General features: G+C 34.1%; 11 protein-coding genes and 3 pseudogenes across 14 annotated transcripts, besides 2 other annotated features; 4 read left to right on the forward strand and 10 right to left on the reverse strand.

Annotated features, from left to right (window-relative positions):
• Window positions 1-2994: 2994 nt before the first annotated feature.
• Window positions 2995-3547: a terminal%2Cinverted (terminal inverted repeat of Maverick transposon ID:TVAGG3_0295030).
• Window positions 2995-22698: a mobile genetic element.
• On the reverse strand, window positions 4145-4389 carry TVAGG3_0295040 (repellent protein 1 family; the record flags this gene model as incomplete). The annotated part of the gene is made up of 1 exon (XM_051229243.1): window positions 4145-4389. A coding segment is annotated over one exon (245 nt), but the record flags the coding sequence as incomplete, so codon positions are not given.
• Window positions 4575-5204, reverse strand: TVAGG3_0295050 (uncharacterized protein; the record flags this gene model as incomplete). Its single annotated transcript, XM_051229244.1, has 1 exon — window positions 4575-5204. A coding segment is annotated over one exon (630 nt), but the record flags the coding sequence as incomplete, so codon positions are not given.
• TVAGG3_0295060 (uncharacterized protein) lies at window positions 6021-6455 on the reverse strand (the record flags this gene model as incomplete). The annotated part of the gene is made up of 1 exon (XM_051229245.1): window positions 6021-6455. The coding sequence occupies one exon, from the start codon at window positions 6453-6455 to the stop codon at window positions 6021-6023; it is 435 nt and encodes a 144-aa protein (XP_051098975.1).
• TVAGG3_0295070 (uncharacterized protein) lies at window positions 6501-6764 on the forward strand (the record flags this gene model as incomplete). Its single annotated transcript, XM_051229246.1, has 1 exon — window positions 6501-6764. The coding sequence occupies one exon, from the start codon at window positions 6501-6503 to the stop codon at window positions 6762-6764; it is 264 nt and encodes an 87-aa protein (XP_051098976.1).
• TVAGG3_0295080 (uncharacterized protein) lies at window positions 7083-7646 on the forward strand (the record flags this gene model as incomplete). The annotated part of the gene is made up of 1 exon (XM_051229247.1): window positions 7083-7646. The coding sequence occupies one exon, from the start codon at window positions 7083-7085 to the stop codon at window positions 7644-7646; it is 564 nt and encodes a 187-aa protein (XP_051098977.1).
• TVAGG3_0295090 (organellar and viral DNA polymerase type B) lies at window positions 7887-8381 on the reverse strand (the record flags this gene model as incomplete). The annotated part of the gene is made up of 1 exon (XM_051229248.1): window positions 7887-8381. One exon carries the CDS (start codon window positions 8379-8381, stop codon window positions 7887-7889), a length of 495 nt encoding a protein of 164 aa, XP_051098978.1.
• TVAGG3_0295100 (uncharacterized protein) lies at window positions 11885-12358 on the forward strand (the record flags this gene model as incomplete). Its single annotated transcript, XM_051229249.1, has 1 exon — window positions 11885-12358. One exon carries the CDS (start codon window positions 11885-11887, stop codon window positions 12356-12358), a length of 474 nt encoding a protein of 157 aa, XP_051098979.1.
• Window positions 12735-13470, reverse strand: TVAGG3_0295110 (KilA, N-terminal/APSES-type HTH, DNA-binding family; the record flags this gene model as incomplete). Its single annotated transcript, XM_051229250.1, has 1 exon — window positions 12735-13470. A coding segment is annotated over one exon (736 nt), but the record flags the coding sequence as incomplete, so codon positions are not given.
• Window positions 14400-15117, reverse strand: TVAGG3_0295120 (annotated as a pseudogene). The gene has a single exon. A coding segment is annotated over exon 1 (718 nt).
• TVAGG3_0295130 lies at window positions 16691-17251 on the reverse strand (annotated as a pseudogene). Its single transcript has one exon. A coding segment is annotated over exon 1 (561 nt).
• TVAGG3_0295140 (keratin-associated protein family) lies at window positions 17323-17683 on the reverse strand (the record flags this gene model as incomplete). Its single annotated transcript, XM_051229251.1, has 1 exon — window positions 17323-17683. A coding segment is annotated over one exon (361 nt), but the record flags the coding sequence as incomplete, so codon positions are not given.
• On the reverse strand, window positions 18253-19259 carry TVAGG3_0295150 (organellar and viral DNA polymerase type B; the record flags this gene model as incomplete). Its single annotated transcript, XM_051229252.1, has 1 exon — window positions 18253-19259. A coding segment is annotated over one exon (1007 nt), but the record flags the coding sequence as incomplete, so codon positions are not given.
• TVAGG3_0295160 (uncharacterized protein) lies at window positions 19598-20374 on the forward strand (the record flags this gene model as incomplete). Its single annotated transcript, XM_051229253.1, has 1 exon — window positions 19598-20374. One exon carries the CDS (start codon window positions 19598-19600, stop codon window positions 20372-20374), a length of 777 nt encoding a protein of 258 aa, XP_051098983.1.
• Window positions 20599-21211, reverse strand: TVAGG3_0295170 (annotated as a pseudogene). Its single transcript has one exon. A coding segment is annotated over exon 1 (613 nt).
• Window positions 22699-22899: the final 201 nt, after the last annotated feature.

Below are 22899 nucleotides of genomic sequence, written 5' to 3' on the forward strand. Positions count from 1 at the left end.
TTAAGCTTACAAAACATTGACGATGAAGTCATGACAAAACATTTACTATGAAGTCATGACAAAACATTGACGATGAAGTCATGACAAAACATTGACGATGAAGTCATGACAAAGTCTTTACGATGAAGTTTTGACAAAACATTTACGATGAAGTTTTGACAAAACATATACGATGAAGTCTTGACAAAACATTGACGATGAAGTCATGACAAAACATTGACGATGAAGTCATGACAAAACATTGACGATGAAGTTTTGACAAAGTCTTTACGATGAAGTCATGACAAAGTCTTTACGAAGAAGTCTTGACAAAGTCTTTACGATGAAGTTTTGACAAAACATTTACGATGAAGTTTTGACAAAACATTTACGATGAAGTTTTGACAAAACATATACGATGAAGTTTTGACAAAGTCTTTACGATGAAGTCTTGACAAAGTCTTTACGATGAAGTTTTGACAAAGTCTTTACGAAGAAGTCTTGACAAAACATATACGATGAAATCATGACAAAACATATACGAAGAAGTTTTGACAAAACATATACGATGAAGTCTTGACAAAGTCTTTACGATGAAGTCTTGACAAAACATATACGAAGAAGTCTTGACAAAACATTGACGATGAAGTTTTGACAAAACATATACGATGAAGTCTTGACAAAGTCTTTACGATGAAGTCTTGACAAAACATATACGATGAAGTCATGACAAAGTCTTTACGATGAAGTCATGACAAAACATTGACGATGAAGTTTTGACAAAACATATACGATGAAGTTTTGACAAAGTCTTTAATGAAGTTTGACAAAGTTCTTTACGAGAAGTCTTGACAAAGTCTTTACGATGAAGTCTTGACAAAACATTTACGTATGAAGTTTTGAAAAAGTCTTTACGATGAAGTTTTGACCACTTTACGATGAAGTCTTGACAAAACATTGAAAAAGAAGTCATGACAAAGTCTTTACGATGAAGTTTTGACAAAGTCTTTACGAAGAAGTCTTGACAAAGTCTTTACGATGAAGTCTTGACAAAACATATACGAAGAAGTCTTGACAAAACATTGACGATGAAGTTTTGACAAAACATATACGATGAAGTTTTGACAAAGTCTTTACGATGAAGTTTTGACAAAGTCTTTACGAAGAAGTCTTGACAAAGTCTTTACGATGAAGTCTTGACAAAACATTTACGATGAAGTTTTGACAAAGTCTTTACGATGAAGTTTTGACAAAGTCTTTACGATGAAGTTTTGACAAAGTCTTTACGATGAAGTCTTGACAAAACATTGAAAAAGAAGTCATGACAAAGTCTTTACGATGAAGTTTTGACAAAGTCTTTACGAAGAAGTCTTGACAAAGTCTTTACGATGAAGTCTTGACAAAACATTGACGAAGAAGTCATGACAAAGTCTTTACGATGAAATCATGAAAATTCAAGAGGTGAAGTCTTGACAAAACATATACGATGAAGTCATGACAAAACATTGACGATGAAGTCTTGACAAAACATATACGATGAAGTCATGACAAAACATTGACGATGAAGTTTTGACAAAGTCTTTACGATGAAGTCATGACAAAGTCGTTACGAAGAAGTCTTGACAAAGTCTTTACGATGAAGTTTTGACAAAACATTTACGATGAAGTTTTGACAAAACATTTACGATGAAGTTTTGACAAAACATATACGATGAAGTTTTGACAAAGTCTTTACGATGAAGTTTTGACAAAGTCTTTACGATGAAGTCTTGACAAAGTCTTTACGATGAAGTTTTGACAAAGTCTTTACGATGAAGTCTTGACAAAACATTGACGAAGAAGTCATGACAAAGTCTTTACGATGAAATCATGAAAATTCAAGAGGTGAAGTCTTGACAAAACATTGACGATGAAGTCATGACAAAACATTGACGATGAAGTTTTGACAAAACATATACGATGAAGTCATGACAAAACATTGACGATGAAGTTTTGACAAAGTCTTTACGAAGAAGTCTTGACAAAGTCTTTACGATGAAGTTTTGACAAAACATTTACGATGAAGTTTTGACAAAACATATACGATGAAGTTTTGACAAAACATATACGATGAAGTTTTGACAAAACATATACGATGAAGTCATGACAAAACATTGACGATGAAGTTTTGACAAAGTCTTTACGATGAAGTTTTGACAAAGTCTTTACGATGAAGTCTTGACAAAGTCTTTACGATGAAGTTTTGACAAAACATTTACGATGAAGTTTTGACAAAACATATACGATGAAGTCTTGACAAAACATTGACGATGAAGTCATGACAAAACATATACGATGAAGTCATGACAAAGTCTTTACGATGAAGTTTTGACAAAGTCTTTACGAAGAAGTCATGACAAAGTCTTTACGAAGAAGTCTTGACAAAGTCTTTACGATGAAGTCATGACAAAGTCTTTACGATGAAGTCATGACAAAACATTGACGATGAAGTCATGACAAAACATTGACGATGAAGTCATGACAAAACATATACGAAGAAATCATGACAAAACATTTACGATGAAATCATGACAAAACATATACGATGAAGTCTTGACAAAACATTGACGATGAAGTTTTGACAAAGTCTTTACGATGAAGTTTTGACAAAGTCTTTACGATGAAGTTTTGACAAAGTCTTTACGATGAAGTTTTGACAAAGTCTTTACGAAGAAGTCCTGACAAAACATTTACGATGAAGTTTGACAAAGTCTTTACGATGAAGTCTTGACAAAACATATACGATGAAATCATGACAAAACATATACGAAGAAGTTTTGACAAAACATATACGATGAAGTCTTGACAAAGTCTTTACGATGAAGTCTTGACAAAACATATACGAAGAAGTCTTGACAAAACATTGACGATGAAGTTTTGACAAAACATATACGATGAAGTTTTGACAAAGTCTTTACGATGAAGTTTTGACAAAGTCTTTACGATGAAGTCTTGACAAAGTCTTTACGATGAAGTAGTTAGTATACAAGTCTTGGTTATGGTGGCACTGCGTTTCTCCGTACGCAATACTTGTGAATTTGACACTTTACAAAACCGTTAACGTATATTTTACAACATGAACGCAAAAACTAACTTAACCTTAAATATTTACAAAGCCACCAACCACTTCACTAACGAGCTCACTAATGTAAAAATAAACGTTCTCACTATCATTCTCATTAACGAATTCACTAATGTTCTCATAAATTTTCCTCAATATCTTCATCATCAGTGTTAACCCTATTGTAGTCATACTTGAAGCCATAAACTTTCTCTAACTTCTTAACGTACAATTTACATAACTTACCTTCGTCATCGTATGGTTTAATGATATAACTATTTCTATCTTTATACACAGTCAATGAAAAGTCAACTGGTCTCGGATGTATTTGAAAGAACATGTTATGCTCAGGAAGGAAGAATAAATGTTTAAATGTATGTTGTTATATGTTTTGATTTGTATGAGTTGCTTTTGTTCTGTCATTTATATAAAATAAACTTAAAAATAAAATAAAAATAAACGTTGTCAGAGGTGAAAAAATAATGTTTATGTTAGAATGTTAGATCTAACACGTTTTCTAACACGTTTTCTAACCTTGTGAATTCATTACTTTATAACTCTCTTCCTTTCTCCAACTCTTCTAACTTCTTCTTAAGTTCAGCAATGTTGTCCTCATGAAGTTTAATCTTCCTTAATATACCTTCTCTATCTAATGGTTGCTTTATCTTTCTAAACTGAACTCTACCATCCTTCATAGTATGAATGTAAAAACCTTCTGGAATAGTTCCTGATTTAATGTATTCTACCAAAAATTTGTTTCATTGCTTCAGTGACTTTAGTCGTCATTTCAATCAAATAAAAAAAATTTAATATTAAATAAAAATAACGTTATTTTTCAGTAAGGAAACGGCAGAGGTTTTACGATTTATTTGAGGAGTAGGTTCTGGTTTAAATGTTGGAGTCGGTTTAGGAGTTGACTTTGAAACAGGAGTTTGTACTTCCATAGGTTCAGGAGTCATTGAAGGTTGCTTGTGAAGGCGTTGGTTTTGACGTTGGTTTTTGGCGAAGTGTTGGAGTTTGTTTAAACTTCAGCTTACTTCAGTATTATTTATAACATTTGCTTTATTTTTTCTTTTCAACATCATAACTGCTCCTGCTGTAGCTAGCAAACCTAGTGGGAGACCATATCTTATATAAGGACTTGACCAAATGCTATTTTTGACAGGAGCTGGTGGAACACCTAACCTTGGTGAGACTGCTCTTTGCCATTGTGCAGCTCGTAAGAAATATTCAATAGGTGCTCCATAATCGTTTGGTAAAGTTTGTTTCACAGATGGTGAAGGTTCACGAGAGCTTGATGAAGAACTCATTTATAAGCTTTAAAAATAAACGTTCATCCTTTATTCCTCACTGTCGTCAGCTGCTAAGTTATAGTCGTCAAGTCTTATTATTGGTATGCCTGACTGTCTTACTTGTATTGCAAAGCAACAATCCCTCATAAATCCAATAAGTGGCTTTGGTACTTTTCAGTTGCTAGTTCAATAGGTCCTTTAACAGACAATTTGTATGTTATTGGAGCAGTAGATGTTTGACCTTGCTGGAAGCAAAAGTCCACTTCTGTTGGAAAACCACATAAGAAATGTGTATTGTCATAGCTATCCCATTTATGTTCCACACTACCATCATCCACCAATGACCTCATAACATCTTCATTAAATCCAATCATATCATTGTTTGTATTGCAAGCGTTCGCAACCATTTCATAAAATACAGGTCCATATGATTTTTCAGGTTCTGCAGGCATATTTCCATAAGCTCCCATGGAAAGCTGAAGATATTTAAACTTAGGGTTCTCAAAATTAACATAATAGTTGTCTTTCTTTCTAAATAGTGCCCAAATACTTTTAACATTAATAGGCGTATAAGCTGCTGTAAATGTTGCACTTGAACTATCTGTATTCTTTGAGAATGAACCATCCATAGGAATCCAATCCATAACTTTAACAGGAAAACATAAAGCCTCGTTTGTATAATGTTCTACAAGTTCTGTATAAATGTTAGGGTCTAAAGAGAATGACTTTGGATGAATAAAACATTCATTAAAATCCATCTTTGTTCGAAATAGTTGCTGGGTTACAGTTGTAATAGTAACTGTTCCACTAGCTTCAGTTGCACTCGTTATCATAGTGAATGGTTCATTCCATGGAACAAATTTATTTGTCGGTGGATTTGAACCTGAAGCAAATGCAACTTTAAGAGTTGGATTGAAAGCAATGATATCATTTACAGATATAGATGTGCATTGTAAGGCGTCGCTACTGAACTTTACTTTAAGCTGAATGTTTCCTGCAAAAGCTGGAATAAATCGAATAGCTTCTAATGGAAGGAATCTTCTAACAGGAATTCTTAAACGAAGCTTAAAATCAAATGATTTTCCTGCTGTAATTGGACCACTAACAATTTGTCCTGTTCTGCATGTTCCCGAATGACTCCATACATCTTTATGTCGAGTCTTTGAAAAAACATCGACTTTCTTTATTTGTTCGGTAGTTTGTGAGTTTGAAGTTATATATGCTTCTTCTCTTGCGTTGTCTTGAGAATATACGATACGACCATTTGCAAGGATTTGATATCCAGCAACTGCATAGAAAGCGTCATCGAAACCAATCCAAAATCCTGGTGGGTTTGTTTTATTGGAACCTGAACCAATTTCTTTATCTACAATAAATTGACCTTCCATTTTATACGTAATGAATGTATTGTAAAGGTCCAACATATTTTCACCAGGAGGTGAGAGATTGAATGTTACCCATGTGTTATCTTTAGCAGTTCCAGGTTGTGATGGAATCTTTGCGTCAGAATATTTTCTATTAGTGTCACCAATTTGAACTGCATTGTCTATGATATCGAAATATGAGCGAATCTGATGAATATGCTCTGCTGGAGTAAATTCGTTTAACTGTTCGTTCTGCATGTATTTACTTCAGATAAAAATATCTATTTACTTCATTATTCTCACTCTTCTTCTTGGTATTCGTGGTGGAAGTTGTTTCTTGACATTTTCAATGAACTGTACATTCTCTTTTGTCTCAACTTCTTTCACTGGCGGGTCAGGGTTCTTTGACTCGGTTTGTTTTTCAATGAAATTCACGAACTTTGCAATAAGCTCTTGGTTCGTTATTGAAAGTACATCTGGCTTCTTTTCTTCTTGTTCTTTTGGTGGCTCAGTTTGAACAGAAGGTTTTATATGGGCTTCGTGGACTTCACCCTTGCCATGCACCTTAATGTTGTCGCTCTCTGCATTCGCTAATGGTACCTTTCTTTTTCTTACGTATATTTTACCATCTTTACTCTGACTTACGTAATAGAAAGGATGTTGTATTCCTCTTGCGTCATTTAATATAATAGACTCTCGCTCTGATTTTGACAAGCTCATTTTACATCGGTTAAAGTTTTAATTTAGTTTTTTATCTGCAGTCAAATGACTCAGACAAGCCCTACGGACAAGACCCAAGGTGTCATAGATGTTGAAGCATTGAAGAAAGAAATTCGTGAGCAAATTTTATCCGAACTGAAGGAACAAAAACAAGAACAAAAGCCAGAGAGACCAAAGAGAAAACTTAGTGAAAAACAACTTGCTGCATTAGCTGCTGGAAGACAAAAGAACCCACGTTTGCTGGCGAAGAAAGCTAGAGAAGAAGCTGAAGCAAAAGCTAGAGAAGAAGCTGAAGCAAAGAAAGAGTAAATGGTTTATTTTTATCCAAACTAAATGTATAGACAAATACCTTTATCTGTTGCGTTCAGTAGTGAAAACCCTGACGTCAAAATAAAGGGGAACAGAGTAACGTTTAAGTTTCCAACAGACTGGATTGTGAACATAAATGAAGAGAAGTACATTGGCATAACATCTATGTATATAACACGTGCTTTCAGAAAGGTTGACTTTATACTTCAAGTCGAGATAGAAAATGACGAACAGTCTTTAAGCGCCCAAAACATTCACATATACAAATACTTTAAAGACGATACAACATTGTTGCAATGTATGATTTCATTTAATGAGATGTTCGAGAAAAAGTTCAACATTGAAGTACAAACTTTACAGCCTTTACGTGAGTTTCTTGCACAACTGAAGGAAGAAGGTAGTCGGCCACAACTTATAGACTTTCATTATGAATTTAATGAAAATGAAGATGGAACTCATGACTGTCAATTCATTGTATTCTCACCATTCAATGAAGTCGCTAAAAAGAAAGAAAATCCATTACGTATAAGATTTCAAATCTCCGAACCAAGTGATGATTTTAAGAATGTTTTCAATTATGATGCAATGCTTCCGAGGAAAAATGAATTTTCAAAGATTGTAACACCTGGCATTTGGGATAGAAAGCAAGCAATACTTTACTCTAATATAGCCAAAGGCGTTGAAAATGAGTTCATTGGTCATACAAGAACTTCACCACTTCCTAACCCTAAATACTATAAATTAACTGGCTTCAATCGTGAGTTTTGGATAGACATGTTCTCCACTCATGACCATAACTGCCCAGTGTTCTTACCTCCAGACCATAAGGACTGTCTCTACATTGAAGCACAACTCTTAAACTCTACCATCGCAGTATTGTAAAATCTACGCTAGCTTTATTTTTATCACGAATGACCTCATTGCTGACAAAATAAATGACCTATCATGACCTCATTATTTTTATCACGAATGACCTCACTTCTGACAAAAATAAATGACCTCATTCATGACCTCATTATTTTTATCACGAATGACCTCACTTCTGACAAAAATAAATGACCTCATTCATGACCTCATTATTTTTATCACGAATGACCTCACTTCTGACAAAAATAAATGACCTCAGAACTTCAACTTACGAATAAAGCTTGTTTTAGTCGTTATTGAAAAGTTGAACTTTTCAGCAAAGCAAGGTTGACATGACTTACATAAGTCGAATGCAATCTCTTGACCGTCATGAAGTGCTTTGTAAAGTTTCATTAAACTGAACTCAGAGTCTTTGTCATATGTTCCAACAGGTATGTGAATGTTCTTATCTTCATTGTAATAGCATTGTATAGCTTCAGGAAACATTTCATTAGCGGTTAAAGCAATAACATCTTGCTTCACGCCTTTCATTCTGCAGTGAAATGCAACTTCATTTAAATCGTTAGTGAGTAAGTCTATGTAGGTCTTCTTTCCACAGAAAATACTTTTATAAGCTAAACTTTGTTTTCCAGGTGTTATTTCTGCAAAGTCGCTATGAAATTGACCAAGGTTCTTTCCTATAAGTTCTCTACCGTATCTCTTCTTAAACTCTGCTGCAAGCTTTGGGATGTCTTCATTATATAAGTGCATACTGTCGGTATCCTGGTAAAATATTTGAAACCCATGTCCTCTGCAGTACAGAATACTTCATTCATAATACGTTTTGACATAGACAGAATATTAACACCAAGTGGACAGAAGTTAAAGTGTCTGCAAATGCTTTTCGTTAGCTTGAAAATAGTTTTATCTGAACCATCCAAACCTTCGAACTTCACTATATGGTTGTAATTTCTTATAGCATATCTTATAGCATCTTTGTCATCTACTATGGTTATTTTTGACTCAATAGGAGATAGAATAGTTTTGCCATAAATGCTGTTCAGAATGAGTTTTATAATTTCTTGTAAGGGTTTTCTTCTTTCTTATACTTTAACCTTAACTCAAAAACCTTCTTTACTTCATCTCTTATTCTCATATCTCTGTTTCCATCGTAATAGTATCCTTGCAACACTTCACATTTGACACCTTGATATTTTATGAGGTCTTGTAATGTTATATGGTCAACATACATGAGACAGCAAGTGTTTGAACTTCTTGGAACGTTAAGTTCTGGATTTAGTTCAGGGTCGCAAACTATTAAATGAAAGTGTCTGGGTATTACCAATCTCTGTTATCTTAATGAGAACAAAGAAGCCAGACATAAACTTTTCACCAATGGGTTCCTTTTGGTCGTCATCGAATAAATGTCTCATGAGATACTCTGTGCTTAACATTTCTTCCTTCAATACTTTTGGAATACCTTCTAAAGTATAAAGTCTTGCTATAGCTGAAGGATATAATGAAACAGTGTCGAAGTCAGCAATGAGTTTCTTTTTGCTCTTTTGTTTCATGTTATCTGACAACATACATCTTCCACCTTGAATGCATCTCGAAATAAATTCTCTTGGTTTATTTGAGAGGTCATAAAGATTTCCATTCGGGAAGTATACTCTGTTCTCAAACAATTTGTTAGCAATAGAACAAATACTAACGTAGTCATAAACGTTTAAATCAAACTCTTTCAATAAGTCATTGCGGAACTTTACAAAACCTTCTCTTAAAATTCTTACATCTTGTTTGCAGTAAAACGTGCTATATTTTTCTAAGTCGAAGTGGTTTTCATCTATTCTGCAACCTTTGATGGAATCTATGTTCTTCATAAATGTATCTGCATCATGGATAAACTTACATGCTTCAGAAATGACACCAGTTCTGTTGTCATTTGCTAACAAAACACTGCTTGTAGTAGTTATATGGAAATACTTCTTTCGGTCCTGTTTGTAAGTTAAACATAGCAGGAAATAGTTTAAGCTTCTTATTTATAACACTGTAAGAGTCTTTTATAATAATTGCCCGTCCTTTATATAAACCAGTTATTTGCATTGTTCGTGAACCTTTAATGATGGGAGTTCCTTTCACTTCTGTCATGTGTCTTAAGATGAAGTTTATGTCATAACTGAGGTTATGGAAATATATTAAACTCTTGTCAGGAAGTCTTTCCAAAAATTCTGTTGCACAGTTTTGACCCCAAATACTTTCACTAACTGAACCATCTTCACTGTCATAACAGATGTTAAAAGCTTTATGAAAGCCATCCGTACTACACTCAAAGTCAGCAAAGAAAACGTGCTCAGGAATGAATTTACATTTAGCTTTATTTACTTCTTTTGACTCTGCTTTCTTCTTCAGTTGTACACAATACTTTGGAGCATATGTCAAATCTTTAAATGGTGCAAGGTTCTGTTTATATAAGTCAGTCGTATATGTGAAAAGTTCTCCATAAGAAATAGGTTCGAAATATTTGCACTCCCACAATGTTTTCATAACATCCCATAACGGTGTTGTTCTATCATAACGAACTACATATTTATCTTCTCTCTTTGTATAAATCTTCATCTGTTTCTCAATGTTCATTCCACCACAAGCTTGAGAATTTCTTTATAGTTTCGAATGAAATATGTTGTCATTGGAAGTCTTTCATTTAGCATGTAGTGGTCTTCAACAAGAAGTAAGTCAATAGTTCTAACAGTTTCGCATTCTTTTGGTATATATCTCTTTATTTCATTATGTCTTGAGTCATTGAAATAACCAATGGTAACATTGAATGCTATACCAGTTGCGTCAGAAATTTCTTGTACTTTACTTTGAGGAAAGTCTCTAACACGAATGACTTCTCTCATGTGGTCAATAGTTTCTTCATTTACTCCAGCCTGAATACAAGCATAAACGAAACAATTGTCCTCTGTCATAAGTGTTGCAGTTCTTTTGTTCAGTTCATTGAAGATTTGGTAGCGTTCAAGATTTATAGGTAATATGCAAAGATACTTCCATAACTGACCGCTTCTTCTTATAAAACTTCTTTTCACCATTATCTTTCCAAAAGCTTTCTATAAGTGGGTTTCCTGTTTGCTTAAGAGCTTCCAAAATGGCTTTCTGGTCATTTGTCAGTGTGCTTTCATCTCTATATGGTCTCTTTTTTGGTTTGCCTTTCTTTACATCTGACATCGTTAAGCCTTCATATTCTGTTAAATCATACATCTTTATTTCGGTAAGATTCTTTTGTTTGTCAAGAAGAAGTCATAGTGCATTTCAACAATACCTGCAGCATTTGCTTCTATCTCTGATATAAAGTTCTCCTTCAAGAGCTGATGTAGTAATGTTCCAATATTATTGAGGTTTAACGTAGAACATTCATACTTTCCACCAAGTTTATAACATACCATCCATCTCTGTTGGGAGTTTATTTTAATTTTCTCTAAGAGTCTCATGAAAACCTTACCAAAATGTTTGTGTAAGTAGTCTCTGTTTGGTTCATCTAAAGCTTCGATGTTAAAGTCAATGAGTCTATTGCCTGACTTCACATTTCTCTTCCTATTCTTCATCTTTCTTTAACCATCTCTCACCTTCTTTTGGTTTGTCGTCAATGGAACGAATGACATCGTTAGCTTTGCGAACTTGTTCTATAGCACTTTTAAACATCTTCTTCTCTGTTGTTTCAGTGTGTCATCTCTCTTTCGTGTTTCACCAACGTTTGCATTTGTTATGTCAAACATTTCTCTTCTTACTTCATGTGGTACAGCTCTTCTTGTTTCACCAACGTTTGCATTTGTTATGTCAAACATCTCTTGACGAACGTCATGTGAAAGAGCTTTACGAGTATGACCAACGTTTGCATTTGTTATGTCAAACATTTCTCTTCTTACTTCATGAGGTATTGAACGTCTATGATATAAGTCAATAGCAACGTCATTTAAAGGAAATGCTCTTGCATGGACTTCGTCCTCGCCGCGTTGCGGCTTTATGAACTCATGAATTCTATCATAAGTTATTTCACCATTATAGTCATTGAGGATGTCAGCGAGTGCCTTTTTGTTTGTTGTGTAATGCTTTGCAACATCTATATTAGCTTCTGTAAGAAGTTGTTTTATTTCCGAGTGTTCTAACTTAGACAACTTCCGATACATCTTTAGTAGGAAATAAAAAAAATATTTTTGAAAAAATTAGATTAGATTTTTTTAAGTTATTTTTCAAAATAATTTAATATTTTTATTTTAATGAAACACATGCAAGATTGCAAGTTCTTTTCATACAATGCTCTCGCTACTGTCATCAAGAATGAGTTCAATAATGCTTCAAACGTCAATGTTATCTTTAACAAGAAGTTTGTGAAAGAATCTAAGTTTGGTCAGTATGTCAGACCATTAGCTACTGTCATTGACCGCAAACGTTATACTTCACAAGAGTTAGCAGTAGTTTTGAAACAAAAGGGTTTCTTCGTGAATGTCAAAGATACTCATTATACTATTATAAAGAACTCCAACATTGACTTCTTCAGTATTGCTATGAATCTTTCCGAACAGAAAGAATATAAGAAGGGTGAAACAAATGTGAAATATTATTCTTCATCTCTGAAAACAATAACGAACAAAGATGTTATACAAAAGTTCTTACCAAAGGTTGAAGAAGCTTCTATTGACATTGACGAAGGAAGTGAAATGGTTGAAGAAATTGACCCTGACGTCATTTAAGCAAAAATATATTTTTGGTTAGTCTTCATATCGATATTTTACAACAATTCCCCAATGTATAAACTTTTCATACGCTTTTTCATAAGCTTTATATACCTTCAGAAATTTTGCATAATCTTTAGAAGCATTTAGATATTGTTTAAATGCTTTGTATGTCTTCAGAAATTTTGCATAATCTTTTACATGTTGTTCGTTCTCTTCTTCTGTCATGAGTTCCGAATATTCTAAATTCATGTTCTTTCATATGAGATAAAATTTTATAAAAAAATAAAATTAGCTTAGATTTTTTATTCTTCCTCTTTGAAGTTATCGAAATATTCTGTTATTTTTTCCTTCAGTAATGTTAAGTCTTCTTTGAATGTAAGTATTGTGCAACCTTTGATGTCATAGTGTGTTTGAGGAAGAGTATTTTTGACAATTTCCTTTATTTGCTCATTCGGTGTCATTGAAATCGGTAAGTTTTCACGATAGAACCAGTTTCTGTCAGATTTGTAAATCTTAGCAAGGTCATAAAAGCTTTTGTTGTTTCTTCTGACTAAATGCAACATAACCATATCTCTATCTTCTTCTTTCTCCAACTCTTCAGTATATATCATATACTTATAACTCTTTTCCTTTCCTTTTGGTACCGAACGTGGTATTCTTTTCTGTATGCTTTTGTCTTTGGATTCAATGACTTCATCTTTTGCTTGAAGTTTCTTTTCCATCTCTCCACGTTCTTGTCTATGAATTTCGTCAAGAAGTCTGTAAACATGCCATGCATAACGAGGAGAAGCCCACATTGCAACTGCATTTACTAAAAGTCTATGAACATAATAACCTCTTAAATTTATTGGCAAATTTTTACGATTTTCATGTGTTTTATGCATGACCGAAAAAAGTCGGTCTAGAGAAATTTCACTCAAAAGTTCTTGTGTGCTTTGGTTTTTGAACCAGTCGTCTGCGTGTTTAGTGTCTGGAGCAAAACATGCTGTCAAAATACTTTGCATTTGGTACATATCGTCTTTGACCGAACGAATGAGACGGAGTTGTTTGTTAAACTGAACCCACTCGTATTCTTCATTTATGGCTTCATGGACTATAACTGTTGTTGTGTTCTCTAATGTTGACATTACTGTCTTTACATACAAAATAAAAAAATAAATAAAAATAAAACTAACTTTATTTTTCTGTGTTAAAGAAATGTTAAAAATTCAGGGTTACATATGTGAAAAGAAGTCACGAACAAATGAAGGTCATAAGATTCAGCACATAATTCTGAATTGAATGGTGTGTCATACATGTCAAGCCGTCAAGAATTGAAGGAGATACGAGGCTATAAAGATTTTGGATATTTTCTGACACACACCCTGAGGGAAAAGTGACAAAACACGACGATAGAAAAAAGTGACAAAATGGGAGAAAGTTGTTCCCCGACCAAAATGCAATCATGTCGAAAAAGTGACATTTGTAAAGTTAGACGATAGGATTTCCTGAAAAAGTGCAAGACTTGTTCTGAATCAGGACAAGATTTGTCTTGAAAAAATACAAGACTTGTTCTGAAAAAATACAAGACTTGTTCTGAAAAAATACAAGACTTGTCTTGAATCAGGACAATTGTTCTCAAATTTGAGAACTTTACAAGAAAAACTGACTAAAAAGTGCAAGACTTGTTCTGAATCAGGACAAGATTTGTCTTGAAAAAATACAAGACTTGTTCTGAAAAAATACAAGACTTGTTCTGAAAAAATACAAGACTTGTCTTGAATCAGGACAAAACTTTACAAAATGTAAACTTTACATAACCGTTTCTATCGTACATGATATTTAGTTGACATTGTAAACTATCTTCATGTAAAGTATGGCGGTTTGAAACAGTCGGGAACCTTCACTTTTTTGACGAACTTTCCGCAGCAATTTTTAAAATTTGTGAAAACTCAACGGTTTGACACGTGCCATATGTCATTTTACTCAGAATTTTGTGCTGAATTCAGCAAAAATAATGTTTATGTTAACATGTTAGATCTAACACGTTTTCTAACCTCTTTTCTAACATAACTATTTACAAGCGTTTACATGGTATATGTTGCGATGGTTCATGACTTTAAACAGTTTTGTAGCTTCTATTTCTTTTTAGTACATCGAATGTTTTAACTATGCCGAAGGTTTCTTTATACTTCTTCTTGACGTCAGATAATAGGAAATCGTCAGCAGTTGGATAGTTTTTGTTCAGAAATGCTAACATGTCCATTTTATCTTCTGCTGGCTTTTCTGCTTCTTTCTTTAATCTGCATAGTCGTTTCTCATTCTTTCTATCTCTTTGTTGGAGTAGTTATATTTCCTAATTGCTGCCTTACATTTTGAACATTGCGGGTTCATTTTTGCGTTATACATTGAAAACCAGCTAAAACAACTAAAGCGTCAATTGCTCTCTTCATCTCAAACATAGGGTCTTATTTGTTTGTTCCATACTTTGCCTCTTCTATCTTTATCTCTTATTTCCCAAACACATTCAGCAACTAACGAAACAAAGTTGTCGTAGGTCTTAAATTCTTCAGATTTATATATGTCAGAAACATTCTTATATACCATATCGCAATCTTTGTCCATAACCTTATGGTTGCAATGAAAACCAAGGAATTCATAATTTACCTTTCGTATGAATTTTTAATTTCTACTGAGTCAGTTGGTTTCACTTCAATTTCGTCGAATTCAGGAATAGTGAGTTTTTGTTGTTGGATTTCAGGTAGTTTAGGCAAATGGTCAATAATGTCCTGCATTTCATAAAGATATTCTTCATTTGTTTCATCTTTCGCACTACAGTCTAAATTACTTGTTAAAAGTTCTTGCTTTATCTTCTGGATTTCTGTTTCAAAAGTATATGAAGAAGGAATGAAGCTTTTCATTTCTACTAACATAGATGTTGGATTCATGACTAACGAGTTTGGTGCTGTTGTTTGAATTGTTGTTGTGCCGATTGTTGAAATCATATCTTTACATACAAGATAAAAATTTTTCTTAGAAAAAAATTAGCGTTATTTTTCTTTCATAAGGAAATGTCAAAAATTCATGATTTTCGAGAGTTTTAGACCATGTTAGAAAAGTGGTTAGAAAACGTGTTAGATCTAACATTCTAACATAAACATTATTTTTTGGTGTAAATAAATGGTACCATTAATAATTCCATGACTGTTCTCATTCATGTCTGATTTACATCTAATGAAAAAGTTTAGAAGAATTTTCTTATTCTTTCTGGCATATTTTTGTCTTTCCAGTACTCCCGCTCTAATGGTCCCAGATGTGTTGGCTTTGACTCTCTCAAGTTCTTAGATGGTATAACATCTTCAACGCCGCCTTCATATCTTACTTTATAAGTGTCATCGTTTGTGTTGTAGCCAAGTATTTCAATAACCACTCCTCGCTTTGCTTCGTCAATGGTTTCAGCAAGTTTGCCATTACTACTTTCAACTAATTTGTGACGGGTAAACGCAATAGAGTCGTCAGCAGCTTTTATAAGATATCCATTACCTTGCGTAGAGTCTACGATATAATAATTTCGACTTACCTTAATTAAACGTTTCTTTGTCAACGGTTTGTCGTCAAGAACTACACGAACTTTTGTACCAGGAATGAGGGTAAATTGTGTTGAATTTCTGATATTTTGTGTTTGGCTTCGTTTCTTTTGTATATACTTTTCTTCTTGTTGTTGTGTCATTGAATTTGGTGTATGTCCTGTTGTAGAATGTGTTGAGGAATTATATACTTCGAGAAAATGTTTCATTGTTTCTTCGGTAAAGTCTCGCTCTTGGTTTAAATCTCTGAGCGTTCTTATGAAGCGGTTTATGATGCCGAGTATGTTATGGTTATGGTCTTCAGTAGTGTAGTGAGTTATGTTATGCTTAATGAGAAATTCTGTGATTTCATTGCTGAGGTATGCACTGTCTTGGTCTGATGTTAAAGTACTTGGGCTATGTTCTGCTACAAACTTTTGTAAAACTCTTAACACTTCACGAGTTCCTTTATTCCTCATTGGATATGCATATGCTTTACGAGTGTTAACATTAATGAAGATGAGGAATGGTTTATGTCCTCCTTTTCTGCTTTGAATGAGAGTGTCAAATTGGTATGCGTCAGGAGTGTTGGAGTAAATTGGTAAAAAGTAGTCGTAAGGGTTTATTTTTGTTTGATGTACAACATTTTTTTAAAGAACCTTTTCACTTCAGCTCTGTTAGTAAATCCCCAACTCTTTGCAGCTTCATTGAATTTCTTAAAGACCTCCATGGATGTTGTTCGAATACTTCTTTCAAGCTCATTTATGTAAAGTTAAAGATTTTATTCTAGGCTCAAGCGCGTTCATTGAACGCGGTACCATGCGAATATAGTCACAAATGGTGGCATATAATCTTCACCCGAGCCTGTTGGATTTGTTGTGAAAGTGTGTGAATGATTTCCTGTGGTTCCACAGAAAATACCTGTGCTTGAATCTACTGGGTCACTTGAAATATCATATCTATGCATTCCCTGTCTATCCGAACCTGCTGCAAGATTTGTATAACCTCTTTTTGTTATTGAATGTGAATGACTACCTGTTGTGTTTGTAGTTCCTGTATGAGTGTGCGGTGGAAGGTTTGCTTCTTTAATTTTCTTCGAACCACCTGTTTGCTTTGAAGAGTTCGCACAGTATAAGAATTTATCTACAATCTGCTCCCACGTACCGAAACCCAGAACTGTTGCTGGATTTATTGAGTTCATTGACGTATAAATAGAGCCTGCAGGATATAATGTTTGAAGTATTTCAGTCTTTAATGTTTGAAGCTCTGTTTTGTCAGCCTTCTTGTCATATAAATTGAGCAGTGAATTTAATATTTATTCATCCTTCATGACATAAACATCTTTACATCTAATGTTTCTCATCGTCGTTATGTCGTCATCCGATGTTAAACCTTGTGGAAAGTTAGGAGGTTTACAATATAATGCATCCCCACCAGTTTCTTCAACCGTTCCTTCAATACTTTCTATAGCAACAGTTGTAAAACTTGTATGTGTATGGTTCTTGTCAGCTTTACTGTCTAACATTGCTGGTAGTTCATGGGTTTCAAAGTTTCTGGCATGACCTTCAATGTTCATACATTTACTATTTAAGGAGTTTAGTGTATCTTTTACGCTTGTACTTGGATTCTCTAAAGGTGCACTTGAACCAAGGGTATAGTTCAATATTATGTCGTCTGCTCTAACAGTAGTGAAGAATTTATGTGTATGGTTCTTGTCGGCTTTACTGTCTAATGTAGCTTGAAGTTCATTTATATCGGAGATGTTGTGTTTATGAGATTTCAAAACTTTGTTCATTGCTTCGAGTTCAACTTTGTCAGCTTTACTTTTAATAGCATCTTCAAACGTTATTTTTGACTTAACTCTCAAAGTAAATCTTGGTTCAACTAATACACCTTTAACAGAGAAAGTAGAGGCATAAATTTCATCGTTATAACTAAATGCTTCTGGTGCTTTACCCGTGTCATACTGTACAGTACAGCTTATGTCATAACCTTTAGCACGAATGTATTTATATCTTCTTTCATTGGGGTCTTCCGTCTTCACTTCTTCAGTTCGTGTTAAATATCCATGGTAGTCCGTTATAATCTGTTCGTCTGAAGTTATATAATGAACATGGTTTTTATCTGCTTTTTCGGCTAATTTCTCTTCTATCTCATTTATTTCAAGTTCATGCCTACCACCACCTCCCGAAGAAGTATTTTTTTCAGCTCTTGAAGAACGTCCACTTCGCCATCTTTGGTGTCAATAATGAGACTTTGTGTTAAAACCTTTCCTGTCTTAATGGATGTTTGTAAAACTTCTTCTTCACCATGTTCGGGTCATGGTCGTCATCATATCTTGTGAAATCAGAGATGTTGTCATACATTAAGCATATCTGTCTCAAAAGTTCTGCTATTTGAAACTGGAACGAAAGATATACAGAACTTTCATCATCTCCTAAAGTCAAGTCTGCTTTCTTAAGTATTTCTTGAATGCATGCAATGAGAACAGAGTACCTTGGAAAATATTCGAACAATATTTCATTAGCTGTTGGTTTTGGTGGTTCCTCTGGAGTTTCTGTTGTTTCAGTTCCTTCTGTAGGTTCTGTTGGAGTTTCTGCATCTCTTGACTTCAATGCTCTTGCTCTCAAAGACCTAAATGTTAGAGCACCAGGTTTTACAAAGGACTTTATAAATGCTTTAATAGTTCCTGGTAAGTTATTGTTAGCATTAAGTAAGTTCCTTATGCTTCCATCATGTACGTCCATAGCACTATGTAAAAAATCTATACTTTTCTTGTAGTCAGCAATAGACTGACTGTGATTTTTTAAAGATTTGTCAATACCTTTAAGCCAATCTTCATGCATGTCTGATACTGAGCCAAGAATATCATTTGCTTCCTTTAGTGTATTTTGTGCTTGTCGTAAAGTATCCAATCCCGTACGTGCATTGTTTGCTATACGTCTTACAGTATCTATTTGACTCCTTGTTTCTTGCATCCAACCAGATAAAGTTTTAATAGTATCCGAACCATTTGAAATGAAGTTCAAAGCATTTTTAACGTCATTTAAAGCTTCTTCACCAAGTACTGCCCATATCTTTCCGATTTGGTATTGAAGAACTCCATATGAAGCAGCTGTTAAACCAGTATTTATAAGGTCCCATATCCATGATTTAGCAGTTTTTCCATCCTTTCCATCCTTTCCATCCAAACCGTTTTCGCCTTGTATTCCTTGTATTCCTTGTATTCCTTGTATTCCTTGTGGTCCTTGAGGTCCGGTGTCACCCTTCTCTCCTTTCAGTTCATCTTTATGTTCGTTATAATATTCTAATGTCATAAGGTGTACATCATTACTGTTACCAGCAACGCCAAGAATTTGTTTCTCATTCATGACTAAATTCTTTAGGCATTTAATGTTGTCGTCAAATCGAAAGCTCTTTAACAATTCAATGAGAACATTTAATACTTTCACTAATGAGGCATCTACTGTAGAATTTATATATTGCACCGTTCCATCATTTATGATAGGAACCTTGCTTGTTGTAATGAATGGGTCATAAGTGTTAAAAGTATCGAAATCAATGACTTTTTTAGTTTTTCCATCGTCAATGACTAAATCATTGCCTTCAATGGTTAAAGTTGAGTTTTCGTTTACTAGTTCATGTGCTCTTCTTGCTTCATTTGTTTCATACGCATATGCAGCAATAGTCATATTTTAATGAGAATAAAATGTTGTTCTATTTGCAAAGTACAGACCCAAACGAATACGGAATAGTAAAGCTACAAACAAACTTAGGTCTACAGAATGAAGCACTTGCTTTCAGAGTTGTTGACTTCAATACTATCGCAACTTTTGTCATAACAGATGAAACAGATTTCATGGAGTTTGAAATAGATGGAAAGAAGCACGAAATAAGATTTCACAATAATGTAGAATATAAGATGGAAACATTAGCTGGAGTGTTAAATGCTCTCATAAATACTACAATAAACAAGGATAACGAAGAAAACTTAATGAATGTTAAACTTATTGCAGGAGTTTTGAAGTTCAGTTATGCGAAGGAGTTTAAGATAACACGAATGAGTCATAGAGTTCAATTGCTTCTGGGTGCATACCATATGACATTTCCTTTGAAAAGTGTTGACAAAACGATTGAGATGAAATCTGTTCCATACGTATGTTATGGTAATTGTTTGTACATTGAGTCTAAAATAGCTAATGTCACAGGTATTTCAGGAGTTAATAGTAAAGGTTCAGTAGAATATAAGTCTTTCTGTTATGCAGTCAATTCAATGTTCATTCCAAACGTTCCTGTCATAGCAACTCATTTAGGTAAATGGGTTCGCATTTGTCCTCATAATTTGAAAGACATGCAATTCAGACTAGTTGACTTTCAAGGAGAGCCTGTAGAACTGAAGGCACCAGTGCGAATGACTGTTGAAGTTGACTTTTTAGAAAATATTAAATGCAACAGCTTACAAGAGAACTCAGAGCTAAAAATATAAAGTATGAATGTTATGTATTAGGTCATGAACTTTGGTTGTTGCTGTTTGATGAAACAAATGAGTTAGTTATGTCAGTCAAGAGAACAGAAAAAGGCGTCAAAGGCGCCGAGCGCAAAGCGCTATATTGTGTAGTGAAAACTGCACCAAGTCAATAAGATTAGGTTTGCATTATGAAGATGAGTTCGATACTGTTGAAGAAGTTTTGATAGATACTATAAGTTGCTTTAATTTACTAAAACATATTTCAAACAAAGCTTATATTCTGTTGAAAGTTTTGTATATTCGTTCGAATATTTATACTTAAACTCAACTCCTGTAGTTCCTGGTGTTTCAATGATGCGGATGTTACCTATTTCATGAATGGTGGCGTTTGACCACAGCATTCGATTTCAGGGTCGAGATAGTCAATGACACATTGTTTCCCTGTTATTCGTGATATAACATTTTCAAGGTCCTCCTTTGTTAGAATTATTTGGTTCTTACTTATAAGATTTATCAAAAGCTTCTTATCGTCTTTGAGTAAGATAGTTTGGTATAACTGAAGAAGGTAATGGTCTACGTTATCTGAAGGATTTGTTTGAACATTTATGTAAGGGTTGTCGTTGGCTTCTCTTGAAAGAATTTGGTCCAGTGGTGGATACTCTAACTTAACATCTGATGTAGCGTTAGCGTTTGAAGCTGTGTTTAAATTCACGGATTTCAGTTCTGGTTCTTTTTCTTTCAAACACTCCGAACTATAGTTCTTTATGACAATATTGTTTGTCGTTCGTGAGTCAACATTTGATGTTGGTTCAATTGGAACATTAACGGCACCAGCTAAGATGGATTTGTTCTCATTTCATATAGAATAAAAACCTTTTATATGTATGAAATGAACAATATACTCGACAAGGTTTGAATGTAAAGCTAACGATGAAAATATTGTTGAATTCACTGAGACAGGAGCTGTGTATATAAGATGTAGAACTACTGAACAAAAGAGCTAAGGGAAGAAGCAGGAACATGAACAAAGGGTGGAAGCCTATAAAAATTTATGTCATGATGGCTCAGGAGGTTCAAACATAAAGTATGCAGAAAGTTATAGAGTTTATGCTCTCAAAGGTGAAAAGCCTTCATTTAAGAACAGCTATTCTAACGCATATCCTCAAAAGCTAACGGATGGGGAAGTGGATGATATGAATGACAGCAAAAATTAAACAGAAATGGCGACAGAGATGCATGGAATTTGTTTACCATCAGTCAATTAAAGCATAAGATTTAAAACAATGTTGGTCGTTCCCATGGAATATTTTTGACTTTAATGGTATTAGTCATGATATGAATCTCAAGGTATGAACGAGGAGAGATGAGAGACTTATATGCTTCCCAAATTTCTTTCAAAAGGTAATGTTTATACCTGACTGTTTCCAAATGAGTTCAATATCATAGCGTGAGAAACCTTGAAAGATAACGAAGTCAGTTATGAGACGTTTTATGTTAAAGCAAGGAAACGCCATGTTTGCATAAGTATTGCTACAGTTAAATGGTAATGTCTGACTTTAGTTATGATGTTAGCTAATGGTGAGTCAGCTTTGACACTAACCTTTTCCGGCGAAGTCGTCACAAACGAGCAAGTGTTTGAAGGATACTTTTTGAAGGGGTATTTTGAAAAGTTTTGATAGAATGTAGTTTGTCAGTCGTTTCATATCGTAAACTCCTGAGTATTGACGTAAGTGGTGTTTGTCAATAATTCTTTCCATCTCTTCTGAAGTCTTTTGCATTCCTGACTGTATAAACTCTACAATAGCATAATATTTTCTCTTACGTCGAATGTAACGTTGAAGAAATTCAATGAGTTCGCTATCTGGAACTTTAACGACAGATGCTGAACTTTACTCATGAATGTTTTCGCTGTTGAATCCATAGAGTCTGAAGTTGCTGATATAATGATTTGGTCATAGTAAGAGTCGTTCCTAAACGCTCTGTTATGAGTATATGACGAATGAGGTTAAATGTCTTACCTGAACCCATCTTTCCACAATAGAAATACACACCATTTGAACAGAATTCATAATCTTTGCTGAAAGGAAGAATGAGAGAAGAGTTAAGTTTGTCTGTAGTTTCATTCATGTCTTCATCTACGTTCATGTATTAAATGCTTCATTTTATCTCCATTAAAAATGCAAGTCAGAAATTTTCAGAACATAGCACCGAGTCTAACTGACAAGAGTATAAAGATATACTATGAACGTTATGATGAAACCAACCAAAATTCAAGAAAGTCAGTATACTTATGAATATCCAAGACACTGGTAGAGTATGTAGGAGGTGAGAAGCTATTGAAATCAGACAGGTTCGAAGTATTCCAGCAGGAAGAACAATATTATTGAAGAACTTTAATGTTTTGAGATATAATGATGAAACAAAGAAGCAAGATAGTTTCCCTGTTGCTGTGTATGTGAACCTAGACACAGGAGATGACATGAAAGTTTTTAACACAAAGCTTCAAACGTAGTGAGAGAACAACTGACTGCGGAAGGGCATCC

The sequence above is a fragment of the Trichomonas vaginalis genome, chromosome V (assembly GCF_026262505.1).
Source record: "Trichomonas vaginalis G3 chromosome V, whole genome shotgun sequence".
NCBI lineage: Eukaryota > Parabasalia > Trichomonadida > Trichomonadidae > Trichomonas > Trichomonas vaginalis.